Source organism: Scyliorhinus torazame, chromosome 2 (genome assembly GCF_047496885.1).
Source record: "Scyliorhinus torazame isolate Kashiwa2021f chromosome 2, sScyTor2.1, whole genome shotgun sequence".
Classification (NCBI taxonomy): domain Eukaryota; kingdom Metazoa; phylum Chordata; class Chondrichthyes; order Carcharhiniformes; family Scyliorhinidae; genus Scyliorhinus; species Scyliorhinus torazame.
Window position 1 is genome coordinate 212739703 of NC_092708.1, and position 15663 is coordinate 212755365.

Genomic DNA, 15663 nt, shown 5'->3' on the forward strand with positions numbered 1-15663 from the left:
GGATGAGTTCAGTTCCAACAAAACTCACGAAGTTCAACACCATTCAGGATAAAACAGTTTCTTGATCAGTACCCCATCCACCACCCTCCACTTTCTTGGACTTGAACTTGGAAATATATCACCGGAGTTTCATTATCGATGGGTTAAAAACCCAATCCTACAGCACTGTAGGAGCATCTTCAACACATGGACTGCAGCAGTTCAATTCACCATAGCTCAAGGTCAATTAGAGATATGGAATAAATGTTGGCCGTGCCAATGTGCCCATATAAACACATCGAGTGTAAGAAATGCCTAAAACGTTCAAACTTCACCCACCTTGGCATTGCTTAGTTTTGTTTCATGTTTGTTTATAATAATTTGTCCTTAATTTGCTGTAGCTGTTGAGAAGATAGAAATTGAGGCTTGCAGGCGCCAATCTGTGTTGCAGGGACGGGTGACAAAGAACCAATGTGATGAATGTTTGCCTGAAAAATTGTATTGTGATTAGGTAAGACTGAGCTGTTAGCTGTTAAATGAAGTGTGTGACACCTCACTGTGGTACATTACTCATTTCGGTGTTTCTTGTTGTCCATAAATCCTGTTTTTTAATCGGGGAAATAGTGGTGGGGGGCCATCATTTTTATTAATCATCTTTCTCAAAATCTAAAATTGAACGGATTGCAACCCAATTCGTCCACAGCATGCAAGAATGGATTTGCCCTCCCAGCCTCTGGTCTGCAGCTAACTGTATTCCATTGGGTTTTTATAAACTAATGATTTGTTCTAACATAGGAAAGAATGCCACAAGTAAGTCATTGCTCATTCTTTTAATGCATCAGCACTGAAATGTGATTATCGCAGTTTTTCAGTTATCTCCTGTTGCGACATTAATGCTCCATTTGTAATGTTGCCTTTCAGTAGCGTGGGTGTCTCGTCCTGTGGGAAACCTTGTGGTTGTGAAATGTTAAACTCCTTTGAGGGGGTCAGAGGAATTCAGAGTCTCTCTTGCCTTTACTCAGCAATGTTGTCAGTCGGTTCTGGTTTGACCGTTATAACTGGTGATTGCATCACCTTGGTTGTGATGGCTGGCAGGGAAACCACTCCTGGTGAAGTACGGCTGTCTGGTAAAAGCTCCCGAGGGTAAGCCACCCTGATTTGGTTTCTGTCATTCTGCCTGCAAAGTGTTTGTTGGATTTTCTTCTGAGAGAGACTTTCTTTGCAGTCCTTTGGTCTCGGTGCTCTTGCTGGTTTTTCTAGTTTTGCAGGACTGCACTTTGCAGCTTGGGAGAGAGAAAGGCTTCTGCAACAACTAAATCACACATTAAACAATTGGTAATAGTCTAACTGAGAAAATTCAGCCATTTGCATTATTACATAGACATCAGAAAGCATGTCCATAAATTAAAATGAAAGCTGGAAATATGAAACACAGGAATTACTGTAAGTGCACAGAAGATCCATGAGTATTTGGAAATAGGTTATTCATGACCTCTTAGTTTTTCTCCCACTGCACTCAAAGCTCTTTTGCATGACAACAATGCTGTCCATTTTGATGCTCCTCAAGCTTGTGGCAATGAGGTCACCATATTCGCCTTATGATCCAAAACATACGCAATAAAACAATGCACACTCCTTTGAAAATAAATTTGATTTGAACCGTCAACAATCAAGACCAATACACTCACTGTAAGAGCCAGGTGTGCAGTTTTAAAAGGGTTTCTCAATCCAACAGTTTTGCAAATTAAGCCTGCTGTACACACACTCAAAGGGTGTTGACAATCTATTGACTGAAGTGTTCTCTTTCTGACAGTCTGCCCTAGTTTATTTCAAAGAAAGAAATGTTCACAACAACAAAAGAACAAACAAAGAAGATAAGAAATACAGACTATTGTTCTTGTTTCATTCAGCAAGTGGCCCTTCAGCTTTCAGGTCACTGGAAACCCAACAACTGGGGCTGGATTCTGATAAACACAGTTTCAGTCTGACCGCTTTGTGACTCCGACCAGCAATATGGTTGATTCCTCCTTTCTCAAAGAGGCAAATGGCAAAGAGCAGTCTTGCAACGGACACCATACACATGCACATAAAGTTGCAATGTTAACACAACTCAGCATTGTTCTCTCTGGGTGCCTCGAAACGATACATTTAGATCTGCAGGACTGCTCTGCAAAAGCAGGTTTCTTTTCATTTGTTTTGGTTTTGTTTAGTTAGTAGTTGGCAGGTTTTGTGAAACATTTTAGGTGTGGTTGCCAGTGAGCAATGTGGCAAGCCTGTGTGGTATTCTGTGGCTCTAAAAGTGAACTGCATCAATTCATCACATGTCTGGGGCTGATTTGGTCAGTGGCAAGAGCATTGGACAACACTCTAAGGCAAATTGTTTGGCTTTGCACTCGGAAATGCATGCTCAATTCTCATAAGTACCTTTGGAGGGGAGACTGTGGGCTGGATTCTCCGATTTGGAGACTATGTCCCCACGTCGGCATGGGAACGGTGGGAAAACTGGCGCAAAATGGTCACCGATTCCCCGTTTTGCTGGGGCTAGCAGGACGGCAGCGTAGAACACCTGGCTCGAGCTGCCGATACACCCCAGAGAATTGCCGGGTCCATGGCCGCGCATACGCACGGCGGCGGCCTGCAGTGGCCGCGCCGCGCTTCATGGTGGACGCAGCCAGCGGACCCGGTCCGTGAAATAGTCCCCCCATCAACCAGCTCGCGCGCCCTGGACCGCCCCACCACAGTGCCCCCAGCCCCGAATAATGCCCCCCCCTGACCGCGGATCGAACTGAGTCCGCAGCCACCACGCCGTGTTCCCGACGTGTGAAACCACACGTGTCCTGCACCGGTCAGGGGCGGAGCATCAGGAGATGGGCCTCAGGCAGTGGCCTGAGGCTGTCGATACGTGGCACGGCGTACTTGGAAACATCGCGAAAGCGGCGCCGCCCCCCGATTTGCTCAGGAAATATGGTTCTCCGGCTGTTCGCCGAACGCAATTTGGCGCTGGCGACTGGAGAATCCAGCCCTCTTTGTCAGGAACTCAATATCAACAAATTACGTAAAAAAAAACAAATGACCCATTTGGAATCATTTTGACTTTGTTGAGTTTAATATGGAAAATATCCAAACATAGGCTGAATTTTCCAGTCTTCCAGCTGCATGTTTCTCGGCGGGATTCTCTACTCCCGTTGCTTGTCAATGGGATTCCCATTGAAGCCTCCCCGCGCCGTGGGTGAGATTGCCGGCGGGGACAGATAATCCCAACGGCTGGAGAATCCCGAAACATATCTCTAGCTTCTCAGTTCCATCAGTTTGAATGGAAGTTAAAAGAAAGATGTTTATGGGCAGCTGAATCAATTTTCCCTATGTTACAATCACCTAAAGTCACAAATACCCTACTGCCGTTCAATTTTGAGTGATTTACCCCATTAATGCTCCTTTCCTTCCCACAGACACTTTGGATAATCACCTCAAAGGAAAACCTTTCCCATTCCTCTCCCCAATTAAATCTCTTCAGCTGGAAGCCATGCAGTGTAGATTTATTTATGCCCAACCATTCCATTACAGATCAAACATGGCATGGAACACATTTACAGAGGAACATGAATATCATGACTTTTAAAACATTTTGGTGCAGATAATGTTCAAAATGTTTCTGGTTCACCCTTCAGGAAACGTAGTTTAATACAAGCATGAAGTCAAAGCCCCTTAGCTTTTTTTTGTTTATAAATTTAGAGTACCCAATTATTTTTTTACAATTAAGGGGCAATTTAGCGTGGCCAATCCACCTGCCCTGCACATCTTTGGGTTGTTGGGTGAAACCCACGCAGACACTGGGAGAATGTGCAAACTCCACATGGACAGTGACCCAGAGCCGGAATTCGAACCCGGGTTCTCAGCGCCGTAGGCAGCAATGCTAACCACTCCGCACCATGCCGTCTACGCTTTGAAAGTGGCAGCAAAAGAATGAAAGTGTTTCCAGCCACAATGTTCCCCCACTACTCACTTCAGACTGACTTAATTTTTGAGTTTAAATGGCCGGAATTCTCCATCGTCGGGATTCAGTTTTCCCACTGGCAGCGCACCCCCGCCCACCTGTTTCCTGATGATGTGGGGTGGTTACAATGGAAAATCCCATTGACAAATGGTGGGAAGGTAGAAACCCGCCATCTGTGAACGGCACGTCGATGAGAAACACGGGGCTGGGGAAGTAGAGAATCCAGCCCTGTGTTTTTATTGTTATTAAAATAGAAAATGCTGGATATACTCAGCAGGTCAGGGAGCATCTGTGGAGAGAGAAACAGGCAACTTCAAACCTTTTATCAGAACTGAGAAAAGTTCGAAATGTAATAGGCTTAAGCAGGTGAAATGGAGGAAGGTGGAAAAGGAACAAAAGGGAAGGTCAATGATAAGGTGGAGACAGGAAAGATTAAATGGCGGAAGAGTTTTTGGTGCAAGGCCAAAGGGAGTGTTTTTTTATTCATTGAGGGGATTTGGGTTTCACTGGCAGGACTAGCATTTATTGCCGATTCCTCATTGTCCTTGAAAAGGTGGGGTGATCTATCTTCTTGAAGTGATGTAATTCATGTGGCGTAGGTACACCCCTAGTGCTGTTAGGGAGGTACATTGTCTTTAAACAAAGTATATGTCCAGAGGAGGGGAGAAGAGAAGAATGGTGAACAATTCCTGTCTAAAGCAAAAACAAGAGGAAAACGGAAACCTGCAAAGAAAAAGAAAACACAATTGGGGTAGAATTTCTGGTCTGAAAGGGTTGAACTTAATTTTGAGTCTAAAATGCTGTAAAGTGCTCAGTCAAAAGTGGTGTTGTTCCTTTAATTTAATTTGAGCTTGATTGGAGGGACAGAGAGGTCAGCATGAGAGTAAGGTGGAGAATTAAAATGATAGCTGATTGCGAGCTCAGGGTCATGCTTGCAGACAGAACTGAGATATTCCACAAAGCAGTCACCCAATCTGCATTTTGTCTCCCCAATGTACAGCAGACCACATTGTGACACCAAATGCAGTATATAAAATCAAAAGAAGCACGCATTAATCACTGTTTCACTGGGAAGGAGTGTTTGGAGTCCTGGATGGTGTGGAGACTATAAGACCAGAAAACATAGGGGCGCAAGTTGGCCATTCGGCGATACAATGCGATCATTCAATGAGATCATAACTGATCTGATATCGTCCTCAAGTCCACTTTCCCAACCTATCCCCATAACCCTTAATTCCCTTACGGTTAAAAATCTGGCCATCTGGGCCTTGAACATACTTAATGACTCAGCCTCTACAGCCCTCTCTGGTAAAGAATTCCACAGATTCATTACTCTCTGAGAGAAGAAATTTCTCCTCATCTCGGTCTTAAATACACAACCCCTTACTCAGAGATTGTTCCTTCGGGTCCTCGACAAGGGGAAACAACCTCTCAGTATCTACCCTGTCAAGCCCTCTGAGAATCCTGTATGTCTCAATAAGGTTGCCTCTCATAGTTCTAAATTCTAATGAGTACAGGCCCAACCTACTTAACCTCTCAGAAAAACCCTCCATACCTGGGATCAACCTGGTGAACCTGCTCTGTGTATCTTTCCTTAGATAAGGGTACCAAAACATTGTTGACAATATTCCAGGTGTGGTCTAACTAGTGCCTTGTATAGTTTTAGCAGGACTTCCCCATTTTTACACTCCCCTTTAAAAAAAGGCCAACAATTCCATTTGCCTTCCCAATAACCTGCAAATTTTCATGTTAGCTTTTTGTGATTTATGCACAAGGCCTCCCAAATCCCTCGGAGATGCAGCTTCCTGCAGTCATTCTCCATTTAAATAATATTGAGCTCTTTTATTCTTCCTACCAAAGTTCAAAACTTCACATTTTCCTACATTATATACCATCTGCCAAGTTTTTGTGCACGCGCTTAACCTGTCTATATCCCCCTATATACTCTTTGGACGTGATTCTCCGGAACGATTTCTAAGTGTGGTAGTGAGCGGGAATGGCCGTGAGCTTCCCGGCGTTCGGCCCAGCGAGGCCAGCAGCGCTATTCAATGTTAATTGGTCCACATAACGAGGCCTCACGGTCTTCTCACCGCAAATGAAGGCCCGCCAGCTGATTCACCGGCACCGCACTGGCCAGCCCCTGCTAACGAGGTCGAGCAGCAATATGTATTTTATTCCAAACGTATTCAAACGGTTACGAAACATAAACAGTCTGGGGGACATACTCCCCAACAAACAGTTATACAGTTCGTACAAACTGTTTCCAATTTCACCCCCACCTAGTATCACGCTAGCTTCTCATAGCCCCAGAACATATGTGCATGGTTTGCTGGTCCACACCACACTTCTCACACTCGTCTGCCACTCCCTGGAAGAACCCACTCATTGTTGCCCGAGTCATATGCACCCTATGTACCACCTTGCGCACGAGGCAGTCGCATTTACCCTGCGTAGTGTCTCACTCCACACCTCCCAGTTTATCTCCCCTCCCAGCTCCCCCTCCCACTTCTCCTTAATCTTCAGAACCTGCTCGCCTCCCTGCTCTCCCAGCCACCCATATATGTCTCTGATCATGCCCTCCCCTTCCACATCCGGAAGTAGCAGTCACTCCAGGAGTGCATACTTTGGTAGCTTGGGGAACTCTTTCCAAACTTATAGCGCAAAGTCCCTTACCTGCAAGTATCTGAACTCACTTCCTCTTAGGAGCTCTACCCTCTCCTTCAGTTCCTCTATATTGGCAAACCTCTCCTCCAGCTATAGATCCCTCACCTTAACCAGCCCCACTTCTTTCCAATTCCATCCATACCGTCTGTCTTCCCCGGCTCGAATCCGTGGTTTCCGCACAACAGTGTTAATACCAACATCCCCATTATCCTAAAGTGCCTCCTCAGCTGGTTCCAGACCTTCACTGTGGATTGCACCACTGGGCTCTCCATGTATTTCCTTGGCACCAGTGGCAACACCGGCATCATCATAGCCTGCAGGCTGGACCCCCCCAAAAGGATTCTTCCTCCATCCTCCCATGTTCTGCCTCCTCCCCTTCCCACCACCGCCTCACCTTCTCCAAGGTTGCCGCCCAATAATAATGTAGCAGGTTTGGCAACCGCTTCTGCCTCTGCCTCTGTAACAGGCTCCTCCTGACCCTGGGTACCTTCCCTACCCACACAAACTCTGAGATAATCCTTTCCAGCTTCCGGAAACAGTCCTTTGGTACAAAGATTGGAAGCGTCTGGAATATGAATAAAAACCTTGGCAGGACGTTCATCTTCACCACTTGGACCCTCCCTGCCAGTGCCAGATATAGCATGTCCCACCTCTTCAGATCCTCCCTCACCTCCTCCACCAGCTTTGTTAAATTCCATTTATGCAGCGTCGTCCACTCTCCCGTTACCTGAATCCCCTGATATCTAAATCTATCCCTGGCTACTCCCCCTTAAGTTGGCTCTCCGACACAGCTCATTCACCGGGAATACTCTACTTTTCCCTATGGTCAACATGTATCCTGAGAATGTCCTGAACTTCCCTAATAGGTCCATAATCCTCCTCATGCTCTCCAGCAAGTCCGGCACGTACAATAACAGGTCATCCACATATAGCGACACCTGATGCTCCCTACTCCCCCTCGTAATTCCTTGCCACTCTGCTGACCCGCTAAGGGCCATTGCCAGAGGTTCTATAACTAGCGTGAACAGCAGCGGCGACAGCGAGCACCCCAGCCTTGTTCCCCTGTGTAACCAAAGTTTGTGAGCTCATATTGTTGGTCCGTACGCTCGCCATCCTTGCCACATATAACTGGCGCACCCACGCCACAAACTTTGGCCCAAACCCGAACCATCCCAGTACCTCAAACAGATACCGCCACTCCACCCGGTCAAATGCCTTCTCCACATCCATGGACACCACCACCAATAGAACAATAATAGAACATTACAGCGCAGTACAGGCCCTTCAGCCCTCGATGTTGCGCCGACCTGTGAAACCAATCTAAAGCCCATCTACACTATTCCCTTATCGTCCATATGTCCAGCCAATGACCATTTAAATGCTCTTAATGTTGGCGAATGCACTATTGTTGCAGGCAGGGCATTCCACGCCCTTTCTACTCCCTGCGTAAAGAACCTACCTCTGACATCTGTCCTACATCTATCTCCCCTCAATTTAAAGCTATGTCCCCTCGTGCTAGCCATCACTATCCGAGGAAAAAGGCTCTCACTGTCCACCCTATCTAATCCTCTGATCATCTTGTATGCCTCTATTAAGTCACCTCTTAACCTTCTTCTCTCTAATGAAAACAGCCTCAAGTCCCTCAGCCTTTCCTCATAAGATCTTCCCTCCATACCAAGCAACATCCTGGTAAATCTCCTCTGCACCCTTTCCAACGCTTCCACATCCTTCCTATAATGCGGCGACCAGAACTGCACACAATACTCCAAATGCGGCCGCACCAGAGTTTTGTACAGCTGCAACATGACCTCATGGCTCCGAAACTCAATCCCTCTACCAATAAAAGCTAACACACCGTACGCCTTCTTAACGACCCTCTCAACCTGGGTGGCAACTTTCAGGGATCTATGTACATGGACACCAAGATCTCTTTGTTCATCCACACTACCAAGAATCTTACCATTAGCCCAGTATTCTGTATTCCTGTTACTCCTTCCAAAATAAATCACCTCACACTTTTCTGCATTAAACTCCATTTGCCACTTCTCAGCCCATCTCTGCAACTTATCTATGTCCCTCTGTAACCTGCAACATCCTTCCGCACTGTCCGACTTTCGTGTCATCTGCAAATTTACTCACCCATCCTTCTACGCACTCTCCAGGTCATTTTCAAAAATAACAAACAGCAGTGGCCCCAAAACAGATCCTTGTGGAACACCACTAGTAACTGAACTCCAGACTGAACATTTCCCATCAACCACCACCCTCTGTCTTCTTACAGCTAGCCAATTTCTGATCCAAACCGCTAAATCACCCTCAATCCCATGCCACCATATTTTCTGCAATAGCCTACCGTGGGGAACCTTATCAAGCGCTTACTGAAATCCATATACACCACATCAACTGCTTTATCCTCGTCCACCTGTTTGGTCACCTTCTCAAAGAACTCAATAATCCTTCACAAAACCGTGTTGACTATCCTAATCAAATTATTCCTTTCTAGATGATTATAAATCCTATCTCTTATAATCCTTTCCAAGACTTTGCCCACAACAGGAGTAAGGCTCACTGGTCTATAGTTACCGGGGTTGTCTCTGCTCCCCTTCTTGAACAAGGAGACAACATTTGCTACCCTCCAGTCTTCTGGCACTATTCCTGTAGACAATGATGACATAAAGATCAAAGCCAAAGGCTCTGCAATCTCCTCCCTAGCTTCCCAGAGAATCCTAGGATAACTCCCATCCGGCCCAGGGGACTTATCTATTTTCACACTTTCCAGAATTGCTAACACCTCCTCCTTATGCATCTCAATCCCGTCTAGTCTAGTAGCCTGTATCTCATTATCCTCCTCGACAACATTGTCTTTTTCCTGTGTGAATACTGACAAAAAATATTCATTTAACGCCTCTCCTATCTCCTCAGACTTCACGCACAATTTCCCACTACTGTCCTTGAACGGCCCTACCCTTACCCTAGTCATTCTTTTATTCCTGACATACCTATAGAAAGCTTTAGGGTTTACCTTGATCCTACCTGCCAAGGACTTCTCATGTCCCCTCCTGGCTCTTCTTAGCTCTCTCTTTCGGTCATTCCTGGCTCCTACCTTCGATCCCAACCTCTCGACGTGGTCATGATCACAATTATTAGCCTCTTTATATTACTAGAAAGCTGCGTGCCCATTACAAAACCTGTCTGGTCCTCCGCGAACACCCCTTCTATCCTCCCGCCAGCAGTTTAGCCAGCACTTTTACATCTGTGTTTAACAACGATATGGGCCTGTATGACCCACATTCTCCTTCTCTGGTATCAATGTGATCGTTGCCTGCATCATCGTCACAGGTAGCTCCCCCTTCTCCAATGTGTCACCCAACAGATGGGAAGCAAACTCCTTATAAAATTCCACTGTGTAACCATCGGGCCCCGGAGCCTTCCCTGACTTCATACCCCTTATACTATCCAATACCTCCCTCAGGCCCAAAGGCCCCTCTAGCGCCTGCCACTTCTCTTCTTCCAGCTGCGGAAACACCAGCCCATCCAAAAACTGCCCCATGTCCCCTTCTTCACCCTCCAGGTCTGCCCTGTACACTCCTTATAGTATTCCCTAAATGTCTCATTTATCCTCCCCGGTTCCATCACCACCTCCACTATCTCTGTCTGTATCCTCAATATTTCCCTGGACATGGCCTGCCTCCGTAGTTGGTGTGCTAGCATTCAGTTTGCCTTCTCCCCGTACTCATACTGCACCCCTCTTGCCCTGGGCAGCTGTCCTACTACCCTCCTCATCATCAACCTATCAAATTGCCCCTGCAACATTTTCCCTCTCGCCAGTCCCTCTGTGGTGGGCACCCTTGAGTACTCTCTATCTACTTCAACTATCTTGTTCCTTAAGTGCTCATACTCCACCCTCCTTCTCCTATCCTCATGTGCCTCGAACGAGAAAATCGTCCCTTGGACCACTGCCTTCAGTGCCTCCCAAAATGTGGCCGCCGACACCTCCCCATTCTGCTTAAATTCTACATAATCTTTAATCACAACCCGCACTTTGTCATAAAACCCTCTATCTGGCAACACTCCGAATCGAACTCCACCCAAGCCTCTGATCCCACCCCGATCTCAGCCGAATCTCCAGTCAGTGGGGTGCAAGGTCCAAAATTCCTATCACCGCATACTGTGGCCCCTCCACCCCAACTAACACCTCCCGGCTCACCATAAAAATGTTGATTCTTGAATACACCCAATAAACATGTGAGAAAAGTGGGCGGCACGGTAGCACAGTGGTTAGCACAGTTGCTTCACAGCTCCAGGGTCCCAGGTTCGATTCCCACCTTGGGTCACTGTCTGTGTGGAGTCTGCATGTTCTCGCCATGTCTGCGTGGGTTTCCTCCGGGTGCTCCAGTTTCCTCCCACAGTCCAAAGATGTGAAGGTTAGGTGGATTGGCCATGTTAAACTGCCCTTAGTGTCCAAAAAGGGGTGGGGTTACTGGGTTTGGGGATAGGGTGGAGGTGTCGACTTAGTCAGGATTCTCTTTCCAGGGGCCGGTGCGGATTCGATGGACCGAATGGCCTCCTTCAGCACCTTTGTTCTGTGATCTATGAAAATGGAGTCCCCCCTGGGAACTTGAAGCGCCATGGGTCCATCATAGCCATCTTTTCCATGAACCCTCCCAGCTCCTTTGCCAGTCGTATCTTTCCCATTGACCTAGAGGGCAACCTATCTACCCGTGGGTCTAGAACACAATTGAAATCTCCTTCCATGATCAACTGGTATGCAACCAAGTCCGAGACCATAGCCAGCAACACCCAATAAACCCTACATCATTCAAATTTGGTGCATAGACATTCAACAACACCACCGGAGTACCCTCCAATACCCTGCTCTACATCACATTTCTCCCACCCGGGTCCCTCACTGCCTTCACACTCACAAACCCCATCTTCTTGCTCATCAAGGTGTCATGTCCCACGACTTCAAGTCAAACCCCGACTGGAATACCTGACCCACCCATCCCTTTCTCAACCTAACCTGGTCTTTCATGTGAAGGTGCATTTCCTGCAGAAAGACCACCTCTGCCTTTAAACTCCTGAGATGCGCAAAAACATGAGATCTTTTCACCGGTCCATTGAGTCCTTGCATGTTCCATGTTATAAGCCTTGCCGGGGGTGTACGCCTCCAATCCTCTCCACCATCCGCCATCCTTCCCTTTCGGCTCTGCCCCTTCTAATTTCACCCTGTATTGGCCCATCCAAGGTGGCCCCTTCTCTGCCCTTGACCACTGAGTACGCCATTGGGATGGGCTCAGGAGTCACCTGAGGCCCTCTCCTGATGCCCGCCCCCGATGGGCCGACTTCCCGACGGCGTAGGGCGTGTGTGTTCACAGTTTTTAGTGACCTCACGTGGCGGCTGCGGACTGTGTCCAGCGGCGCCACAGTCGGGGGGGGGGGGGGAGCTGTTCCGTTGGCCGGGGGTGGGTCTTTGGCAGCGCCTGGGGGGACAGGTAGGGGGTGGTCTGGGGGAGGCGAGGGGTGTTACAGAGGGGCACTATCTGGCAGGCCGGGTCCCCGCGTGGCCGGCGCCATGTTGTACGGCCCGGCCGCCGCAGGTTGCCACTGTGCGCATGAGCGGCCATGGATCCTGCAATTCTCCATCCGTATCTGCAGATAAAGCTGGGGGCTTTATGTGGCGCGGCTGCTACCGGATGGAGCATTGGTGCGGGGGCATCGCCGAATTTGTGGTCGTAAGACCAGACACATAAGAACATAAGAACATAAGAACTAGGAGCAGGAGTAGGCCATCTGGTCCCTCGAGCTTGCTCCGCCATTCAATGAGATCATGGCTGATCTTTTGTGGACTCAGATCCACTTTCTGGCCCGAACACCATAACCCTTGATCCCTTTTTCTTAAAAAAACTATCTATCTTTATCTTAAAAACATTTAATGAAGGAGCCTCAACTGTTTCACTGGGCAAGGAATTCCATAGATTCACAACCCCTTGGGTGAAGAAGTTCCTACGAAACTCAGTCCTAAATCTACTTCCCCTTATTTTGAGGCTATGCCCCCTAGTTCTGCTTTCACCCGCCAGTGGAAATAACCTGCCCACATCTATCCTATCTATTCCCTTCATAATTTTACATGTTTCTAAAAGATCCCCCCCATATCCTTCTAAATTCCAACGAGTACAGTCCCAGTCTACTCAACCTCTCCTCGTAATCCAACTCCTTCAGATCTGGGATTAACCGAGTGAATCTCCTCTGCACACCCTCCAGCGCCAGTACGTCCTTTCTCAGGTAAGGAGACCAAAACTGAACACAATACTCCAGGTGTGGCCTCACTAACACCTTATACAATTGCAGCATAACCTCCCTAGTCTTAAACTCCATCCCTCTAGCAATGAAGGACAAAATTCAATTTGCCTTCTTAATCACCTATTGCACCTGTAAACCAACTTTTTGCGACTCATGCGCTAGCACGTCCAGGTCTCTCTGCACAGCGGCATGTTTTAATATTTTATCATTTAAATAATAATCCCTTTTGACGTTATTCCTACCAAAATGGATAACCTCACATTTGCCAACATTGTATTCCATCTGCCAGACCCTAGCCATTCACTTAACCTATCCAAATCCCACTGCAGACTTCCGGTATCCTCTGAACTTTTTGCTTTACCACTCATCTTAGTGTCGTCTGCAAACTTGGACACATTGCCCTTGGTCCCCAACTCCAAATCATCTATGTAAATTGTGAACAATTGTGGGCCCAACACTGATCCCTGAGGGACACCACTAGCTACTGATTGCCAACCAGAGAAACACCCATTAATCCCCACTCTTTGCTGTCTATTAATTAACCAATCATCTATCCATGCTACTACTTTCCCCTTAATGCCATGCATCTTTATCTTATGCAGCAACCTTTTGTGTGGCACCTTGTCAAAGGCTTTCTGGAAATCCAGATATACCACATCCATTGGCTCCCTGTTATCTACCGCACTGGTAATGTCCTCAAAAAATTCCACTAAATTAGTTAGGCACGACCTGCTCTTTATGAACCCATGCCCAATGGGACAATTTCCATCTAGATGCCTCGCTATTTCTTCCTTGATGATAGATTCCAGCATCTTCCCTACTACCGAAGTTAAGCTCACTGGACTATAATTACCCGTTTTCTGCCTACCTCCTTTTTTAAACAATGGTGTCACGTTTGCTAATTTCCAATCCGCCGGGACCACCCCAGAGTCTAGTGAATTTTGGTAAATTATCACTAGTGCATTTGCAATTTCCCTAGCCATCTCTTTTAGCACTCTGGGATGCATTCCATCAGGGCCAGGAGACTTGTCTACCTTTAGCCCCATTAGCTTGCCCATCACTACCTCCTTCGTGATAACAATCATCTCAAGGTCTTCACCTGTCATAGCCTCATTTATATCAGTCACTGGAATGTTATTTGTGTCTTCCACTGTGAGAACCGACCCAAAAAACCTGTTCAGCCATTTCCTCATCTCCCATTATTAAATATCCCTTCTCATCCTCTGAAGGACCAATATTTACCTTAGCCACTCTTTTTTGTTTTGTATATTTGTGGAAACTTTTACGATCTGTTTTTATATTCTGAGCAAGTTTACTCTCATAATCTATCTTACTCTTCTTTATAGCTTTTTTAGTAGCTTTCTGTTGCCCCCTAAAGATTTCCCAGTCCTCCAGTCTCCCACTAATCTTTGCCACTTTGTATGCTTTTCCCTTCAATTTGATACTCTCCCTTATTTCCTTCGATATCCACGGTCGATTTCCCCTCTTTCTACCTTCCTTCCTTTTTGTTGGGATAAACCTTTGCTGAGCACTGTGAAAAATTGTTTGGAAGGTTCTCCACTGTTTCACCATAAGGTCTTTGCTCCCAGTCTACATTAGCTAGTTCTTCTCTCATCCCATTGTAATCTTCTTTGTTTAAACACAAAGCACTAGTGTTTGATTATGCCTTCTCACCCTCCATCTGTATTTTAAATTTCACCATATTGTGATCGCTCCTTCCGAAAGGATCCCTAACTATGAGATCATTAATCAATCCTGTCTCATTACACAGGACCAGATCTAGGACCGCTTGTTCCCTCGTAGGTTCCATTACATACTGTTCTAGGAAACTATCGCGGATACATTATATAAACTCCTCGTCAAGGTTGCCTTGTCTGACCTGGTTAAACCAATCGACATGTAGATTAAAATACCCCATGATAACTGCTGTACCATTTCTACATGCATCCGTTATTTCTTTGTTTATTGCCTGCACCATAATGTTACTATTTGGTGGCCTATAGACTACTCCTATCAGTGACTTTTTCGCCTTATTATTCCTGATTTCCACCCAAATGGATTCAACCTTATCCTCCATAGCACCGATGTCATCCCTTACTATTGCCTGGATGTCATCCTTAAATAACAGAGCAACACCACCTCCCCTACCATCCACTCTGTCCTTCCGAATAGTTTGATACCCTTGGATATTTAACTCCCAGTCGTGACCATCCTTCAACCATGTTTCAGTAATGGCCACTAAATCATAGTCATTCACGATGATTTGCGCCATCTACTCATTTACCTTATTCCGAATACTACGAGCATTCAGGTAAAGTACACTTATGTTGGCTTTTTTACCTCTGTTCTGAATCTTAACACCTCAATCAGTAACCTCTCCTAAGTTATATTTCCTCTTAACTTTTCTCCTAATTTTCCTTGTCGTTGAACCCATATCTTCATGTAACAACCTGCTGCATCGCTTACCATTTATGTTTTTACTTCCCATTTTATTCCTTTTAGTATTACTGGTCCTATTCACTGAGCTCCCCTCAGTCACTGTACTTTATACTGTCGCCCTTTTTGATTTTTGACTATGGCTTCTCTGCGTTACACTTTCCCCTTTACTGCCTTTTGTTTCTGTCCCTATTTTACCACCTTCCGACTTCCTGCATCTGTTCCCATCCCCCTGCCACATTAGTTGAAACCTTCCCCAACAGCTCTTGCAAACATCCCCCCTAGGA

The 15663-nt window shown here is 46.4% G+C and overlaps 1 protein-coding gene across 2 annotated transcripts in view; it reads right to left on the reverse strand.

Moving 5' to 3' along the window:
• Positions 1-805: 805 nt before the first annotated feature.
• The window catches only part of LOC140395520 (uncharacterized), a 1079902-nt gene continuing 1065044 nt past the window's right edge, over positions 806-15663 (reverse strand). For both annotated transcript variants that reach the window (XM_072483429.1, XM_072483418.1), the window contains one exon: positions 806-1291. In XM_072483429.1, the coding sequence (XP_072339530.1) occupies positions 994-1291 (298 nt within the window). In that variant the 3' untranslated portion in view covers positions 806-993. The remainder of the gene's footprint in view (positions 1292-15663) is intronic.